At 40.2% G+C, this 13,617-nt stretch overlaps 1 protein-coding gene across 1 annotated transcript in view; it reads left to right on the top strand.

Moving 5' to 3' along the window:
• KATNA1 (katanin catalytic subunit A1) overlaps positions 1-13,617 on the top strand; it is a 41,148-nt gene that overhangs the window by 6,810 nt on the left and 20,721 nt on the right. The window contains exons 2-3 of the mRNA XM_030316571.1: positions 5,358-5,532; positions 7,021-7,178. Coding sequence (XP_030172431.1) covers positions 5,371-5,532; positions 7,021-7,178 — 320 coding nt within the window. The 5' untranslated portion in view covers positions 5,358-5,370. The remainder of the gene's footprint in view (positions 1-5,357; positions 5,533-7,020; positions 7,179-13,617) is intronic.

Here is a 13,617-nt window from a genome sequence, read left to right as displayed (position 1 = left end):
TAGAGAGCTGCCAGCAAGAGCCTGTGAGCAAGATGGAAGTCACAGTCAAATCTCAGAGGTGACATTCCATAATTTTTGCTTATTCTGTCTATCAACAAGCTCATATTCAAGGGAAGGTGATTACACAAGGGCAGGGATACCAGGGGGCATCTTAGAGGCTATAAGTTGATACAAGACTCTTCTTTTGTAGTGTGTATTATTTGTTTTTTCCTTAGCCTTCATCTTCTTTCTCCACTTATATTCTGTATCTTATCCTCCAAAGATACTCTAATATATTTAATATGTGTTTTTCGATGTGTATATATCCCTGACAAAAGAGTGTTTTATATAGTATATATATTTTGAATTTACAAAATGCTATTGTGATCTAAATCTTGTTCTGTGTCTGGGTTTTATTTCACCCAACCCTGTATTTCAATGGTCTATGCATGTTGCTATTTTTAAATTTTGTCAATTGCTTCCTCTTCTACATGGTATTCCATAGTATGCATCCACCACATTTTCTTACCCATTTCTCTAGCAGGGAATAGGTTGATTGCCTCCAACTCCTTGATTTCTCAAATAATTCTGTCATTAACATCCTAAAACAAGTCTCTGGATCTGCGGGTGAGACTTCCTCTGGAATATTTAGAGAAGAGTGGGATTTCTGGGTTGTAGTATATTTGCATATGTAATTTCTCTAAGTACTGCCAGATTGCTCTCCAAAATGACTATACCAGTTTATGTCTGCACATTATATGTGAGGGTTTCTTTTTTCCCAAATCCTTGCCAGTACTTAGTATTATTAGATTTACCATTTTGTTTTTAATCTGGTGAATGTAAAAGGGGTTTCTGATTACTTTCATTTGCATTCATCTGTTAATAGTATCTGTACTTGTAGCCATTTGGATTTTCCCTTCCATGAATTGTCCTTTATTCTCTTTACTTTTTTCGTATGAAGTCCTTTTGTCCATTAGAATGAGGAATTATCAGAATGGATTTTCTTTTGTTGAGAGCAAGAGAAAGAGACAGGGAGAGAGAGCATGCATGGAGGAGGAGGAGGGGCAGAGGGAAAGGGAGAGAGAATCTTAAGCAGGCACCAGCCACTTCCAGTACAGAGTCCAACACAGGGCTTAGATCATGACCTGAGCCAAAATCAGTCAACATTAACTGACTTGAGCCACCCAGTTGCCCCAAGGATGGATTTTCTGATCTTAAATTACCTTTGCTTTCCTGCGATAAATCTTTTTTTTTTTTTTAAGGTTTATTTACTTAAGTAATCTCTACACCCAACAGGGGGCTCAAACTCACGACCCCAAGGTCAGGAGTTACATGCTCTTCCAGTTGAGCCAGCCAGGTGCCCCCTGGGATAATTCTTGATCAGAGATAGTGTGTGTTTTGAAACATTGTTAGCTCTTATTTTTGTTCATAAGCAAAATGGGCTTTATATTGTTCGTATTCAATTTTGAAATTGAGGTGAGCCCAGCCTCCTAAAAGAGTTGGTCAGTTTTTCCGTTGTTTTCTCAGTCAACTTTTATGTGATTAGAATTACCTTCTATTTAGAAGGTAGTTGTAAAACCCACCTATAAAAAATCCTCTGGGCCTGAAGCTTTTTAAAGGTAGAGGTCTCTCATTAAAACTTCATTTTCGGGGCGCCTGGGTGGCTCAGTCGGTTAAGCGTCCGACTTCGGCTCAGGTCATGATCTCACGGTTTGTGAGTTTGAGCCTCGCGTTGGGCTCTGTGCTGTCAGCTCGGAGCCTGGAGCCTGCTTTGGATTCTGTGTCTTCTCTCTCTGCTCCTCCCCTACTTGTGTTCTGTCTCTGTCTGTCTCTCAAAAAATAAATAAATAAATAAAAGTAAAAAAAATTTTTTTAATTTCATTTTCTAGTAAATAAGAGAAGAAACATTTTTAAATGAGAAAAAAATTATTTTCTTTCAACTCAAGACTGTCTAGTTATTTCCTCTTTTTCATTTTGTATTTTATTTATTTGCATGTTCTTTTTTCTTTTCCTTTAATCAGACTTGCCAAGATTTGCTTCTCAATTTTTTAATGACTCATATTTTGCTTTTTTTAAAAAGTCTTTTCCAGTGTTTTGGGATTTTCTTCCTCTCCTTTCCTCTCCCCTCCCCTCCCCTCTCCTCTCTTCCACTCTCCTCTCCTCTTTGTTTTTATTTAAATTTGGCCCTTTATCTTCTCCCTTCGTGTACTTTTTGTTCTGCTCTGTTAGTCTTTATCTAGCTTCTTGAATTGATGGCTTAGCCCAATTATGTTTACTTTCTTGGGGGGGGGGGGGCGGTGTGCTGAGTCTCTGCTGTCTTATTCAACCACCTTCATCATTTCCTGATGTCCCAGTTGTGTGCTGTCCCAGTCCTGCCAGTAGGGATTCTGAGCCTGGAAACTGATATTCCTAAGAACTGTCTTTCTTAGTTGTTACCATCTAGCCTAAACTGAATGGAAGTGTGGCAGCAAGAGACCACTCACAGAGCTGTCCTGTTGACCTCTGTTTTTATCAGTTCCCCAGTCTATCCAGGCCTGGGTTTGCCATGATGTCTCCATCCAGCTGCTCTTCTGACCTATAGCAGTAAGTGTGGGTAGGGTCAGCAAGGATGGCCCAGGAGAATAGACCTCAGAAAGGCACAGATAGAAAAATCTAACCTGGCCCTATTTCCCTCCAAGCTGCCTTGTACCTCCCCACACAGTGGGACCGAAATCACCATCTGGTATTTCAGTGTTTTTTCAGAATTTTGTATTCAGTTCTAGGATCCATCAACCTTCTACAAAGTAACTGTGGCTCTTCTAGAATTGGTTTTCAGGAAGGGGGCCAGTTGCTGTCTTGGCTTCTTAGTTTGCCCCCTACTTAGGAATTGAACCTCATACTGAGATTAAAGATGTTTGGGTTTAAAGATCCTAATAAGGGGTGCCTGGATGGCTCAGTCGGTTAATGTCCTACTCTTGATTTCGGCTCAGGTTATAATCTCATGGTTTGGGAGTTTGAGCCCTGCATCCGGCTCTGCACTGACCGTTTGGAGCCTGCTTGGGATTCCCTTCTCCTCTCTCTGTCCCCCCTTCTTTCTCTCTCTCTCTTTCTCTCTCTCTCTCTCTCTCTCTCTCACACACACACACACACACACACACACACACACACACAAACAAAAAGTCTAGTGGCACCTGGGTGGCTCACTTAACCAACCAACTTCAGCTTAGGTCATGATCTCGCGGTTCATGAGTTTGAGCCCCGCATCGGGCTCTGGGCTGACAGCTGGAGCCTGGAACCTGCTTCGGATTCTGTGTGTCCCTCTCTCTGTGCCCTTTCCCTACTTGTGTTCTGTCTCTCCTCTCTCTCTCTCTCTCAAAAATAAATAAACATTTAAAAAAACTTAAAATAAAAAAGTCTATAAAAAAGTAAAGATTCTAGTAAATAATACATGAGATGTATTAAGCCTAACTGGGTGGAGGTGCAGCAGCTGCGCCTTTATTTATTTATTTAACTTTTTTTTTTTTTGAGAGTGCGTGCAGGCGCATGGGGGATGGGCAGAGAGAGAGGGAGACCGAGGATCCCACGCAGGCTCCGTACTGAGAGCAGAAAGCCCTGTGTGCGGCTCGAACTCACGAACTGTGAGATCATGACCTGAGCGGAAGTCAGATGCTTAACTGACTGAGCACCTGGGTGCCCCCGCAGTTGTGCCTTTTGCTGGTTAGAGAATGCGAACCGCCAAAGACTGGCCGAGAATGGAAGCCTGAGGCTCTTGGTGTGATTTTGACAACCCTGCGTCTCCACTGAGGTGATCCCATCTCCCTGTAATCTCTGTCCTAGGGAGCAAGTGTCCTCCCTTTTCTGCTCTGCTATAGATAGCAGTGCTGGTTTTTAACTTTTCTGTCTGGCAATATTTCCTGTTAGTCTTGCTTTATACAGTCCTCTAATTCCGGCTGTGTGGGTTTGATTACCTTCTCTTGTCTATTTGGCAGGAAATCTTTCTAGTCCTGTGTGTAATGTAGTGTTTGTTAGATATTCCTGGTTGGTCTGCCATCATTCTCCTTGCTCTGCACACTAGCTAAACAGTCTGCACTAAATTAAACTCAAGAATTTTGCTTGGCATGCTTTTTCACAAAACCTCATCCCCGATTAGAGAATTTAAATAATAACACAAGAGCCATAGTGGTCTCTATCAGACTTAAGCTCTGTTGCGTCACTTGACCCATAGGTGGGGTGGGGAAGGGAGGGGTCAAAACCACAATTTTAGGAAAGCCTCTGGCTAGGTTAGGCTAGCTAGAGAGGGCCCCACATTGAAGTCATCTCTGTTCATCTGTGAGACACAGCTGTTTGAGTAGCCCACTGACAAAAGGAGTCAGAAAAAAATCATCTCGTTTCCTTCACACATCTGTCTCTTCTCAGCTTTCCTGTATTTTCTAGTTCCACAGCCTTGGAACTTCATTCATTTGAACTCAGAGCAGTTCTTTCACCGTGCGTTTCAAATTTCTTTTTATTTTGAGAGTCACTACCCTAACTTACTTTGAACTACACCATGCTATGTGTAGTTAGTAACAGCAATTATTGTCAACATCAACGAAGCTGACATTTACCGAGCGCCTACTTCTGATGCTTTATAGCCACATCCATATATCCATATCCTACTAATAGAGAGACTGTGATAGAGATAGTTTTAGGGAAGATGCAGGGAAGGTTGACATCCTATTATTTGCCAAGTAGTATGCTAGATACTTTAAATAGTCATTTATTCCTTATAGTGCACGTCTTGGGAAGTAGTACTATCTCAGTTGTACATATTGAAAAACTGAAGCTTAGAAACGTTAAAGGATTTGACCAAGGTGTCAGAATTAGAATTCTAACCAAGATTGTTCTAACTTCAAAACACATGTTTTCAAACCACCTTCCAAAACTGTCTGACATTGTGCACTTGCTCTGCACTTGTTCAGTAACACTTGCGTGTCGTGCACTGAGGATAGTCTCACATCTTTCAGATATAAATCCTGCTCTCCAAGTAAAGATAAGACATATATCAGTATCTGTAATTCAGAGTAGGCACATGTCTTGCTATGAAAGGTCCCAGTAAAGTGCCAGGGGGCATTAGAAGGCGGAGAGTTTATTGCAAACTGAGAAGTTCAGAGGGCAGACAGACTGGGAGAACTGCCCTCTGAGCTGGGCTTTGACACATCAGGGTTCGTTTCCCCAAGGGAACCTAGAAACTTCTTTGAAGGAGTGGAAATGGCACGAGCAAATACAGAGATGGACAGCGCAGTGTGCGTGATTGTGAGCATGTTGACGGAGCCCTGGAAAGTATACTTGAAAGAAACTCTGTGTTGCAACTTATTTTTCAGAGACCTGTGAAAATTTTTCTTTTCTTTTCTTTTTTTTAGCTTACAATTGAGCATGAGTCTTCTCATGATTAGTGAGAATGTAAAATTGGCTCGTGAATATGCATTGCTGGGGAACTATGACTCTGCCATGGTCTATTACCAGGGAGTTCTTGACCAGATGAACAAGTATCTGTATTCAGTCAAAGATACCTATCTCCAGCAGAAATGGCAACAGGTGAGAATCGTGGCTGCTGTATGTTTTAATGGTGTAAGTACTCAGAAGAGAAGACATGGAGGTTGTCAGGGCTTTTTGCAGTTATACATGAAGAGTGATTTGTTACATGGATTTGTATACAATGTTACTTGAATTTTTTTTTTTTTTTTATATTAGTAATAGTCTACATTCACCATCATCGGTATTATGAGTTCTCAGTTATAGTTGTTGGAATCTAATAGATGAAAGAAATAATTTTGACCTTTTTTTCTAAATCACATTTTTTACCTTTTACGTGGTAAAATTAGAATGGACTTTATTAAGCCATTGTTGAAACTACAGATGGCACCCGGATCTCATGGGTACCGTACTTTCTGTAGACTGTTAGGAAGCAGACTATATTTGAATCCCATTTGAGGAATGTTAGTCACTGAGGACCAATAGAAATTTACAGGTGGAAAGTGTAGAAGTTATAAGTCCACTTGAAGGTGGCATTTCTAACAAGGTTCAACTTTATCACAGAGGAAAACAATATGACAGAATTTAATAGTCTTTTTGAGCTGGTCTTCTCGGTTGAATATTTCCCTCAGATTCTACTAAACTGCTTCTTTGATAGTATTCCATACTTGTCCTTAATTTCTTTAAAAGGGAGAAGTATCCTACCTCTTTGAACTTAAACCTTTTCCCCTAAATCTGTCTGCATGTCCCTTACATTACCAGAAGAGGGAAATAGTTTATTTCATAGAGTCTTAAGTTTGTCACTGAAAGATTTTTGTTCTGTAGGCTGGAGACTTTTATTTTAGAAGTCTGAGCCTTTTTTTTGTAAAGATACTAAATCATTTAGCTTTGTTTTTTAAAAGACTTTTTTATTTTTATGTAATCTCTACATCCAACATGGGCTCAAACTCACAGCCCTGAAATCGAGAGTCACACGCTCTACCAACTGAGCCAGCCTGGCACCCCTCGTTTAGTTTTAACACAAAACATCACTAACTTTATTTCAATATTTTGTGTATGTTGGTTTTAAATTGAGTCAGCAATGCTTAAAACAATCTTGGTTGTGTGTGAATTGGGCCATTTTCATCTGAAGCCATATTTTTCAAACTGTGGGTTGCAGTCCATGAATGAGTTATGAAATTAGTGCATTCTCATCACCATTTTGAGAGTCAGTCACATACCATGAAAACCATTAGAGAATCAACTTAGAAAAGTATTATTCAAACTTTCCAAAAAGAAAGTTCTAGCTATCGTCAATTTGTTATGTAATTTGAATATGAATCATAAGTCAGGAACGTGGCTTAATTATTCAGAATATTTAATTCATTTTGTCTTGCAATTGAAAACAAAAACTTAATCGTTCTTAAAATTTTGACAGAATATTTGGGTGTGATTTACAGTATAGCTGATGTCAAAATGGAGGTTTGAATCTGTAATAAATGGCCCTAGTTTAATCTTGGCAGTGAATTATCAGTTACAGATATAAAGAGTCATATTCTCCGTTGAAACCAGGTTTGGCAGGAAATAAATGTGGAAGCTAAGCATGTTAAAGATATCATGAAGACACTGGAGAGCTTTAAACTAGACCACACTCCACTGAAAGCTGCCCAGCACGAGCTTCCAGCATCCGAGGGGGAGGTCTGGTCCCTGCCTGTACCTGTTGAACGAAGGTAAGTAGACACCTTTTAAGAAACAAATTAGCATAGGAAACTGACAACATTGGTCACATCTAGGAGGACTAGGTGGCAGGGAGACAGGAACAGGAGAGCATTTTTTACTGAATGCCTTTTATAGCGCTTATACTATGGGTCATCTAACTATGACCTATATGACCTATATCAATAAATTGAACTTAGGTGGAAATAAGCCGAAAACATGCTTTTGTGAATGAGCTTATAATAGTGGAGACATTATCTGAGGGAAGGAGCATGGGGCTGAGAACTGAAATATCTGGGCTCTCATTCTATCTTTTCCACTTTCTGTAGTTTTGGGAAAAGCATGTAACCTTTTCTAGGCCTCTAATTTTTCTTATGTAAAGTGAGGAAGTTAGATTAAAACAGTGGTTCTCAAATAGGCTATCACAGAATACTTCTATTCATCAAAATTGCTAAAATGAGAAATGGGCTTTTTAAAAAAAATAGTTTAATAAATTTTTTAAAGTTTATTTATTTATTTTGAGAGAGAGAGAGAGAGAGAAAATCCCGAGCAAGCTCCACACTGTCAGTGCAGAGCCTGACTCAGGGCTTGAGCTCGTGAACCGTGAGATCATGATCTGAGCCAAAATCAAGAGTCAGATGCTTCACCGACTGAGCCACCCCGAAAAATGAGTTGTTTTTTTTTTTTAAGATTAATTTTGAGAGAGAGTGCAAGCGGGGAGGCTCAGAGAGAGAAGGGACAGAAGATCCAAAGGGGGCTCCGTGCTGACAACAGTGAGCCCAATGCAGGGCTCAAACTCACAAACCATGAGATCGTGACCTGAGCCGAAGTTGGACACTCAATCTACTGAGCCACCCAGGTGCCCCAAAATGGGCTTTTTGATTCACAGAAAATAAATAAGTAAATTAAAAAAATGTTCTCTATTTTAGGTTTCTCTTTGACATTTTCCCCCCAGGTTCCTATTACCTGTAGCTGGCCAATATCACTTTAGTGGTGATATTTCCAGAATGCTCTACACAGCCATTTGTGCTTAGTTTCACTGCACATTTTTTAATGGCTATCACTTGTCTGTTTCACTGACATAATAGATTTCCTAGTTTGTATTGTGGGTTTAAATATGCAAATATAGCATTCTGTGAAGAACACCAACTTGCAGATTCTTTGCCTCCTAATCAGTTTGAGAACCTTGCACTAAGACATTGCTCAGATGTTTTTCAGTTTCACGTTGTCATTGTAACTCTCAATTCTTGATTGTATTTTACAATAGGTGTTAGATATTGAGTGCTCACGTGTCCTAACCACTATTAGAGACTACACATGTTATTTCATTTATTCACAGTTAGCCTTTCAAATAAGCCATGTTCTTTTTTTTGTATTTTATATAAGATAGCTTGAAGTACAGTGCAGTTAGATAACTTTTTCCCATTATCACAAAGCTAATAATTGGTGGAGCGAGAGTTTGAACCCAGATATATTTGATTACAAAGCTGGAATTCTCTGCCATACCACTTATTCTCAAACTCTAGTATACCTAAGATCTATTGGGAAACTCATTAAAATGTAGATGCTGGGTGTTCACTCCTGAGAGTCTGATAAAATACGGGCATACCTAGGAGATAGTTGTGAGTTCAACAAAGTCACATAAATATTTTGGTTTCCCAGTGCATATAAAAGTTATGTTTACTACTATACTGTAATCTGTTAAATGTGCAATAGCATTATGTCTTAAAAAAACAATGTACATACCTTAATTGAAAAATACTTTATTGCTGAGGTGCCTGGGTGGCTCAGTTGGTTAAGCATCTGACTCTTGGTTTTGGCTTAGGTCATGAACTCGCAGTTTGTGAGTTCAAGCCCCGAACGGGGCTCTGCAGAGCCTGCTTGGGATTCTCTCTCTCTCTCTCTCTCTCTCTCTCTCTCTCTGTCTGTCTCTCTCTTCCTGTGTCTCTCTCTCTCTGCCCATTCCACATGCTGTCCCTCTCTAAATAAATAAATACACTTAAAAAAATAGAATAAAAATATTCTGTTGCTAAAAAATGGTAACCGTTATCTGAGCTTTCAACAAGTTATAATCTCCGACCACAGATCACCATAACAAATCTAATAATAATGAGAAAGTTTAAAACATTACAAGAATCACCAAAATGTGACACAGAGACACAAAATGAGCAAATGCTGTAGGAAAAATGGCACCAACGGACTTGATAGGTTGCCACAAACCGCAGTTTGTAAAAACACATCCAACATCTGTGAAGCACAATGAAGTGAAGCACAATACAACAAAGGAGGCCTGTGGATGACAGGTGGAGCTTCGGAGTCTGCCAGGGATTCTCATACTAGTGGTCCATGGGTCACACTGTGAGAAGCACATGCCACAATGCTCCCTTTCCACTTTATGATCAGCTGATGGGTACCGCCACTTTAATTTTCCTCTGCTCCAGGTAAAAGTACTAATATTGTGTTATTGACTCATAACTTTTTATTTAATTTTTTTTTTTTAATGTTTATTTATTTTTGACACAGAGAGAGACAGATCATGAACAGGGGAGGGTCAGAGAGAGGGAGACACAGAATCCAAAACAGGCTCCAGGTTCTGAGCTGTCAGCACAGAGCCCAACGCGGGGCTCGAACTCACGGACCGCGAGATCATGACCTGAGCCGAAGTCGGCTGCTTAACCGACTGAGCCACCCAGGCGCCCCAACTCACTTTTTAATATTTACTAAATTTTTCCTTTGCTCATAAGCACTTATTTGTACTATTTTTTCTGTTATATTTTGGCTTTAAAGGGTTATGTATAATCTACATAGTTAACCATGTTCTTATTGGTTGTTTTCCCCTTTTTGTTATTATAAAGTCAGTATTTGTGGGTGAATCTTTTTCTACATTTATGATTACCTTTTTCTTAATTTCAGTAGAACAAATCATAGCTGAGTCAAGTTGCGTTTTTATTTTTTCTTGCCTAGAAATATGTTTTACTTCTATTTACTTTCTTTTTTCTTTCCTTTTTCTGGAGAATCATCATTTGGCCCATGTATTATTAGTCTGTTCGTGTTGCCATAACAAATTACCCCAGACTGGATGACTTAACAGAAATTTATTTCTTTATTTTTCACAGTTCTGGAGGCTAAAAAGTCCAAGATCAAAGTGCTAGCTAGTTTGGTTCCTGGTGAAGACTCTTCCTAAGCAAACAGCTGCTTTCTCTCTGTGCTTACATGGCAGAGGGAATGAGAAAACTCTCTGTGTCTCTTAGAAGGACACAGTCCTCACGTCAAGGCTTTATTTAACTTTTTTTTTTTTTAAAGTAGGCTTAACGCCCAGTGTGGGGCTTGAACTCACAACCCTGAGATCAAGAGTCAACATGCTTTACTGAATGAGCCAGCCAGGCACCCCCAACTGTAATTAATCCTGTACCCTAAATGGTTTCATTGGGAGTGAGGGATTTAACATAATGAAGTGGGGGAGGGCACAAACATTCAGTCCATAACAGCCCTGTAACTCATCTCTCAGTCATTGGTAAGAACTTTCCAATGAATACATGTGCCCAGTGAAAATTTAGTTGATTTCAGTGTTTTGTTTTTTTTATTTTGAGAGAGAGCATGAGTTGGGGAGAGGGACAGAGAGAGAAAGAGAGAGAGAGAAAGAAGCAGGCGCACAACCCTGGGATCACGACTTGAGCCAAAATCAAGAGTTGGACTCTCAACCAGCTAAGCAACTCAGACACACCCCCCTTTATTTATTTATTTTTAATTAAAAAAAAATTTTTTTTTAATGTTTATTTCTGAGACAGAGCATGAGTGGGGGAGGGGCAGAGAGAGAGGGAGACAGAGTCCGAAGCAGGCTCCAGGCTCTGAGCCATCAGCCCAGAGCCTGATGTGGGGCTCGAACTCACAGACCATGAGATCATGACCTGAGCCGAAGTCGGTTGCTCAACTGACTGAGCCACCCAGGTGCCCCATATTTTTAATTTTTTTTAATGTTTATTTTATTTTTGAGAGAGAGAGAGAGAGAGACAACATGAGCAGGGGAGGAGCAGAGAGAGCACAGACAAATCATAGCAGGCTGAATCTGAAACAGGCTCCAGGCTCTGAGCTGTCAGCACAGAGCCTGACGCGGGGCTCGAACTCATGAAGCGTGAGATCATGATCTGAGCCGAAGTCGGACGCTCAACCGACTGAGCCACCCAGGCGCCCCTGTAAATTTCTCTTCTTTGACGTTATTTGCTGCATCTTTGTTTCTTCCTATAGTTTATTTTACTTGCTCCCTCAACTGACTGTCCTTCAAACCTATTTTTTGTTAGCCTTCATTTGTACTTATGCTTAAGAGAGCTTGTTCTTTCTTGAACTCTGTTAGTGATTCTTGTCATCAGCTAGATTTTAGTCCATTTAAGAACAGATTCAGTTGATCCAGTTCTCTCTTCTATGGTTGTACGCAGAAATGTTGACACAAGGAGGTTCACTGAGCCTTTTATTTTTTTATTTTTTTTATTTTTTTTTAATTTTTTTTTTAACATTTTATTTATTTTTGAGACAGAGAGAGACAGAGCATGAACGGGGGAGGGGCAGAGAGAGAGGGAGACACAGAATCGGAAGCAGGCTCCAGGCTCCGAGCCATCAGCCCAGAGCCCGACGCGGGGCTCGAACCCATGGACCGCGAGATCGTGACCTGAGCCGAAGTCGGACGCTCAACTGACTGAGCCACCCAGGCGCCCCCACTGAGTCTTTTAGAGCAAAGATTAGAAATAGCTTCAAAGCTATAAATGTGATTTTTTTTTTAATATTTTTTAAAAGCCAGTTAATAGAGCCGCCTGGGTGGCTCAGTTGGTTGAGCATCCAGCTCTTGATTTTGGCTCAGGTCGTGATCCCATGGTTGTGGGATTGAGCTCCGTGTGGCGCCTGCATAAGATTTTCTCTCTCCCTCTGCCCCTCTCCCTAACTCATGCACTCTTTCTTTCTAAAAAATAAAAAATAGGGGCACCTGGGTGGCTCAGTTGGTTAAGTGTCTGGCTCTTGATTTGGGCTCAGGTCACAATCTCACAGTTCGTGGGATTGAGCCCAGCATCGGTCTCTGTGCTGACAGCATGGGGCCTGCTTGGGATTCTCTGTCTCCCACTCTCTGTGCCTTTCCTTAGTGTCTCTCTCTCTCTCTCTCTCTCTCTCTCTCTCTCTCTGTCTCCCTCCCTCCCTCCCTCCAAATAAATACACTTTAAAAAATAAAATATAATTTAAAACCTTTTAAAGCTAGCTAGTATCTCTCAAATATCTTCTTATGTCACAATAAAACCCAAAGTCTTCATCATATCCTTCAATAGCACATGAGTCTTGTTTCCCTACCTCTAGGACCTCAGTTCTTACAAGTGTCTTTCTCTGCGAACAGGTCACACACACAGATGTTTCAGTTCTTTGCACTTGCCTTTTCTTCAGCTCAGATGTTTATGACTTGTTCTTCATTTCCTTCGGGTCTCGACTTAAATGTCACCTCAGGAAGGTCTCTGAGCAGATCTCCTACCTGAAATTCCACCGCACCCCAATCATAGCCCCTACCCTTCTTTATTTTTCTTGATAGCACTTAGCATCATCTGATGTACTGTTCATATCTTCATTGATGCCCCTTCTCCACACACATATACATACGTGTACGTAAGTCTATAAGAGTAAAGGTTTTATTAAACTTATGTAAATGCTTTATCCCTAATGCATAGAGTAGTGCCTATCAATAGTAATAGTTCAGTAAATTGTATTTTGGATGAAAGAATAGCTAGCAGTAAGAAGTGGATAAAATGTGGTACACTTTATACGTAATTGCCATCTAGTCATTAAAAGCCATTTATGAGGTGATGATACAGGAAATGCCTTATGATATGAGGAGAGAAAATACGAGTGCATGTGTGTACATTGGTTCCTATTTTGTTTAAATGAAAGGCAACTATAAGAAGGTAAACTAATATGTTAAGTGGCTAACTTCGAATAATGGGGTTACAGGTGACCTTTATTCTTTATAGTTGATTATATCTCAGTTTTCTGTTTTATATTATTTTTCTAGTAAGGGAGAAATATATGTTTTAAAGAAATATCTCCACTTGGCCATCCAGGTGTCTAAATCCAAAATTGAACCCCCGTCATTCCTTCCACATTTGTTTGGCTTTTTTATCCTGTCAAATCCTCATTCTCAATTTTCCGTGTCTAGGAGTATCCAAGTACATCTCTTGGACTCTTCTTGCTTACTGCCTTAAGCTAGGCCCTCGCCTCACGCCTCAATAACACTTGTAACCTGCCCATATCTCCCTGCTTTCTGTTTCCTTTATCAGCGTATCTTATACAGCACTAGACTTGTCATTCTAAAACCTTATCAGCAGCATTTAGCTAAGAGCCAAGCCTCTTGAACTGGTATTCAGATTTCCTACTTACTGAACCACCTTCTCTGTTCAGTATCATCTCTGAATGCTCACCATTGTT

The sequence above is a fragment of the Lynx canadensis genome, chromosome B2 (genome assembly GCF_007474595.2).
Source record: "Lynx canadensis isolate LIC74 chromosome B2, mLynCan4.pri.v2, whole genome shotgun sequence".
Classification (NCBI taxonomy): Eukaryota; Metazoa; Chordata; class Mammalia; order Carnivora; family Felidae; genus Lynx; species Lynx canadensis.
This window is presented reverse-complemented; position numbering and strand designations above follow the sequence as displayed.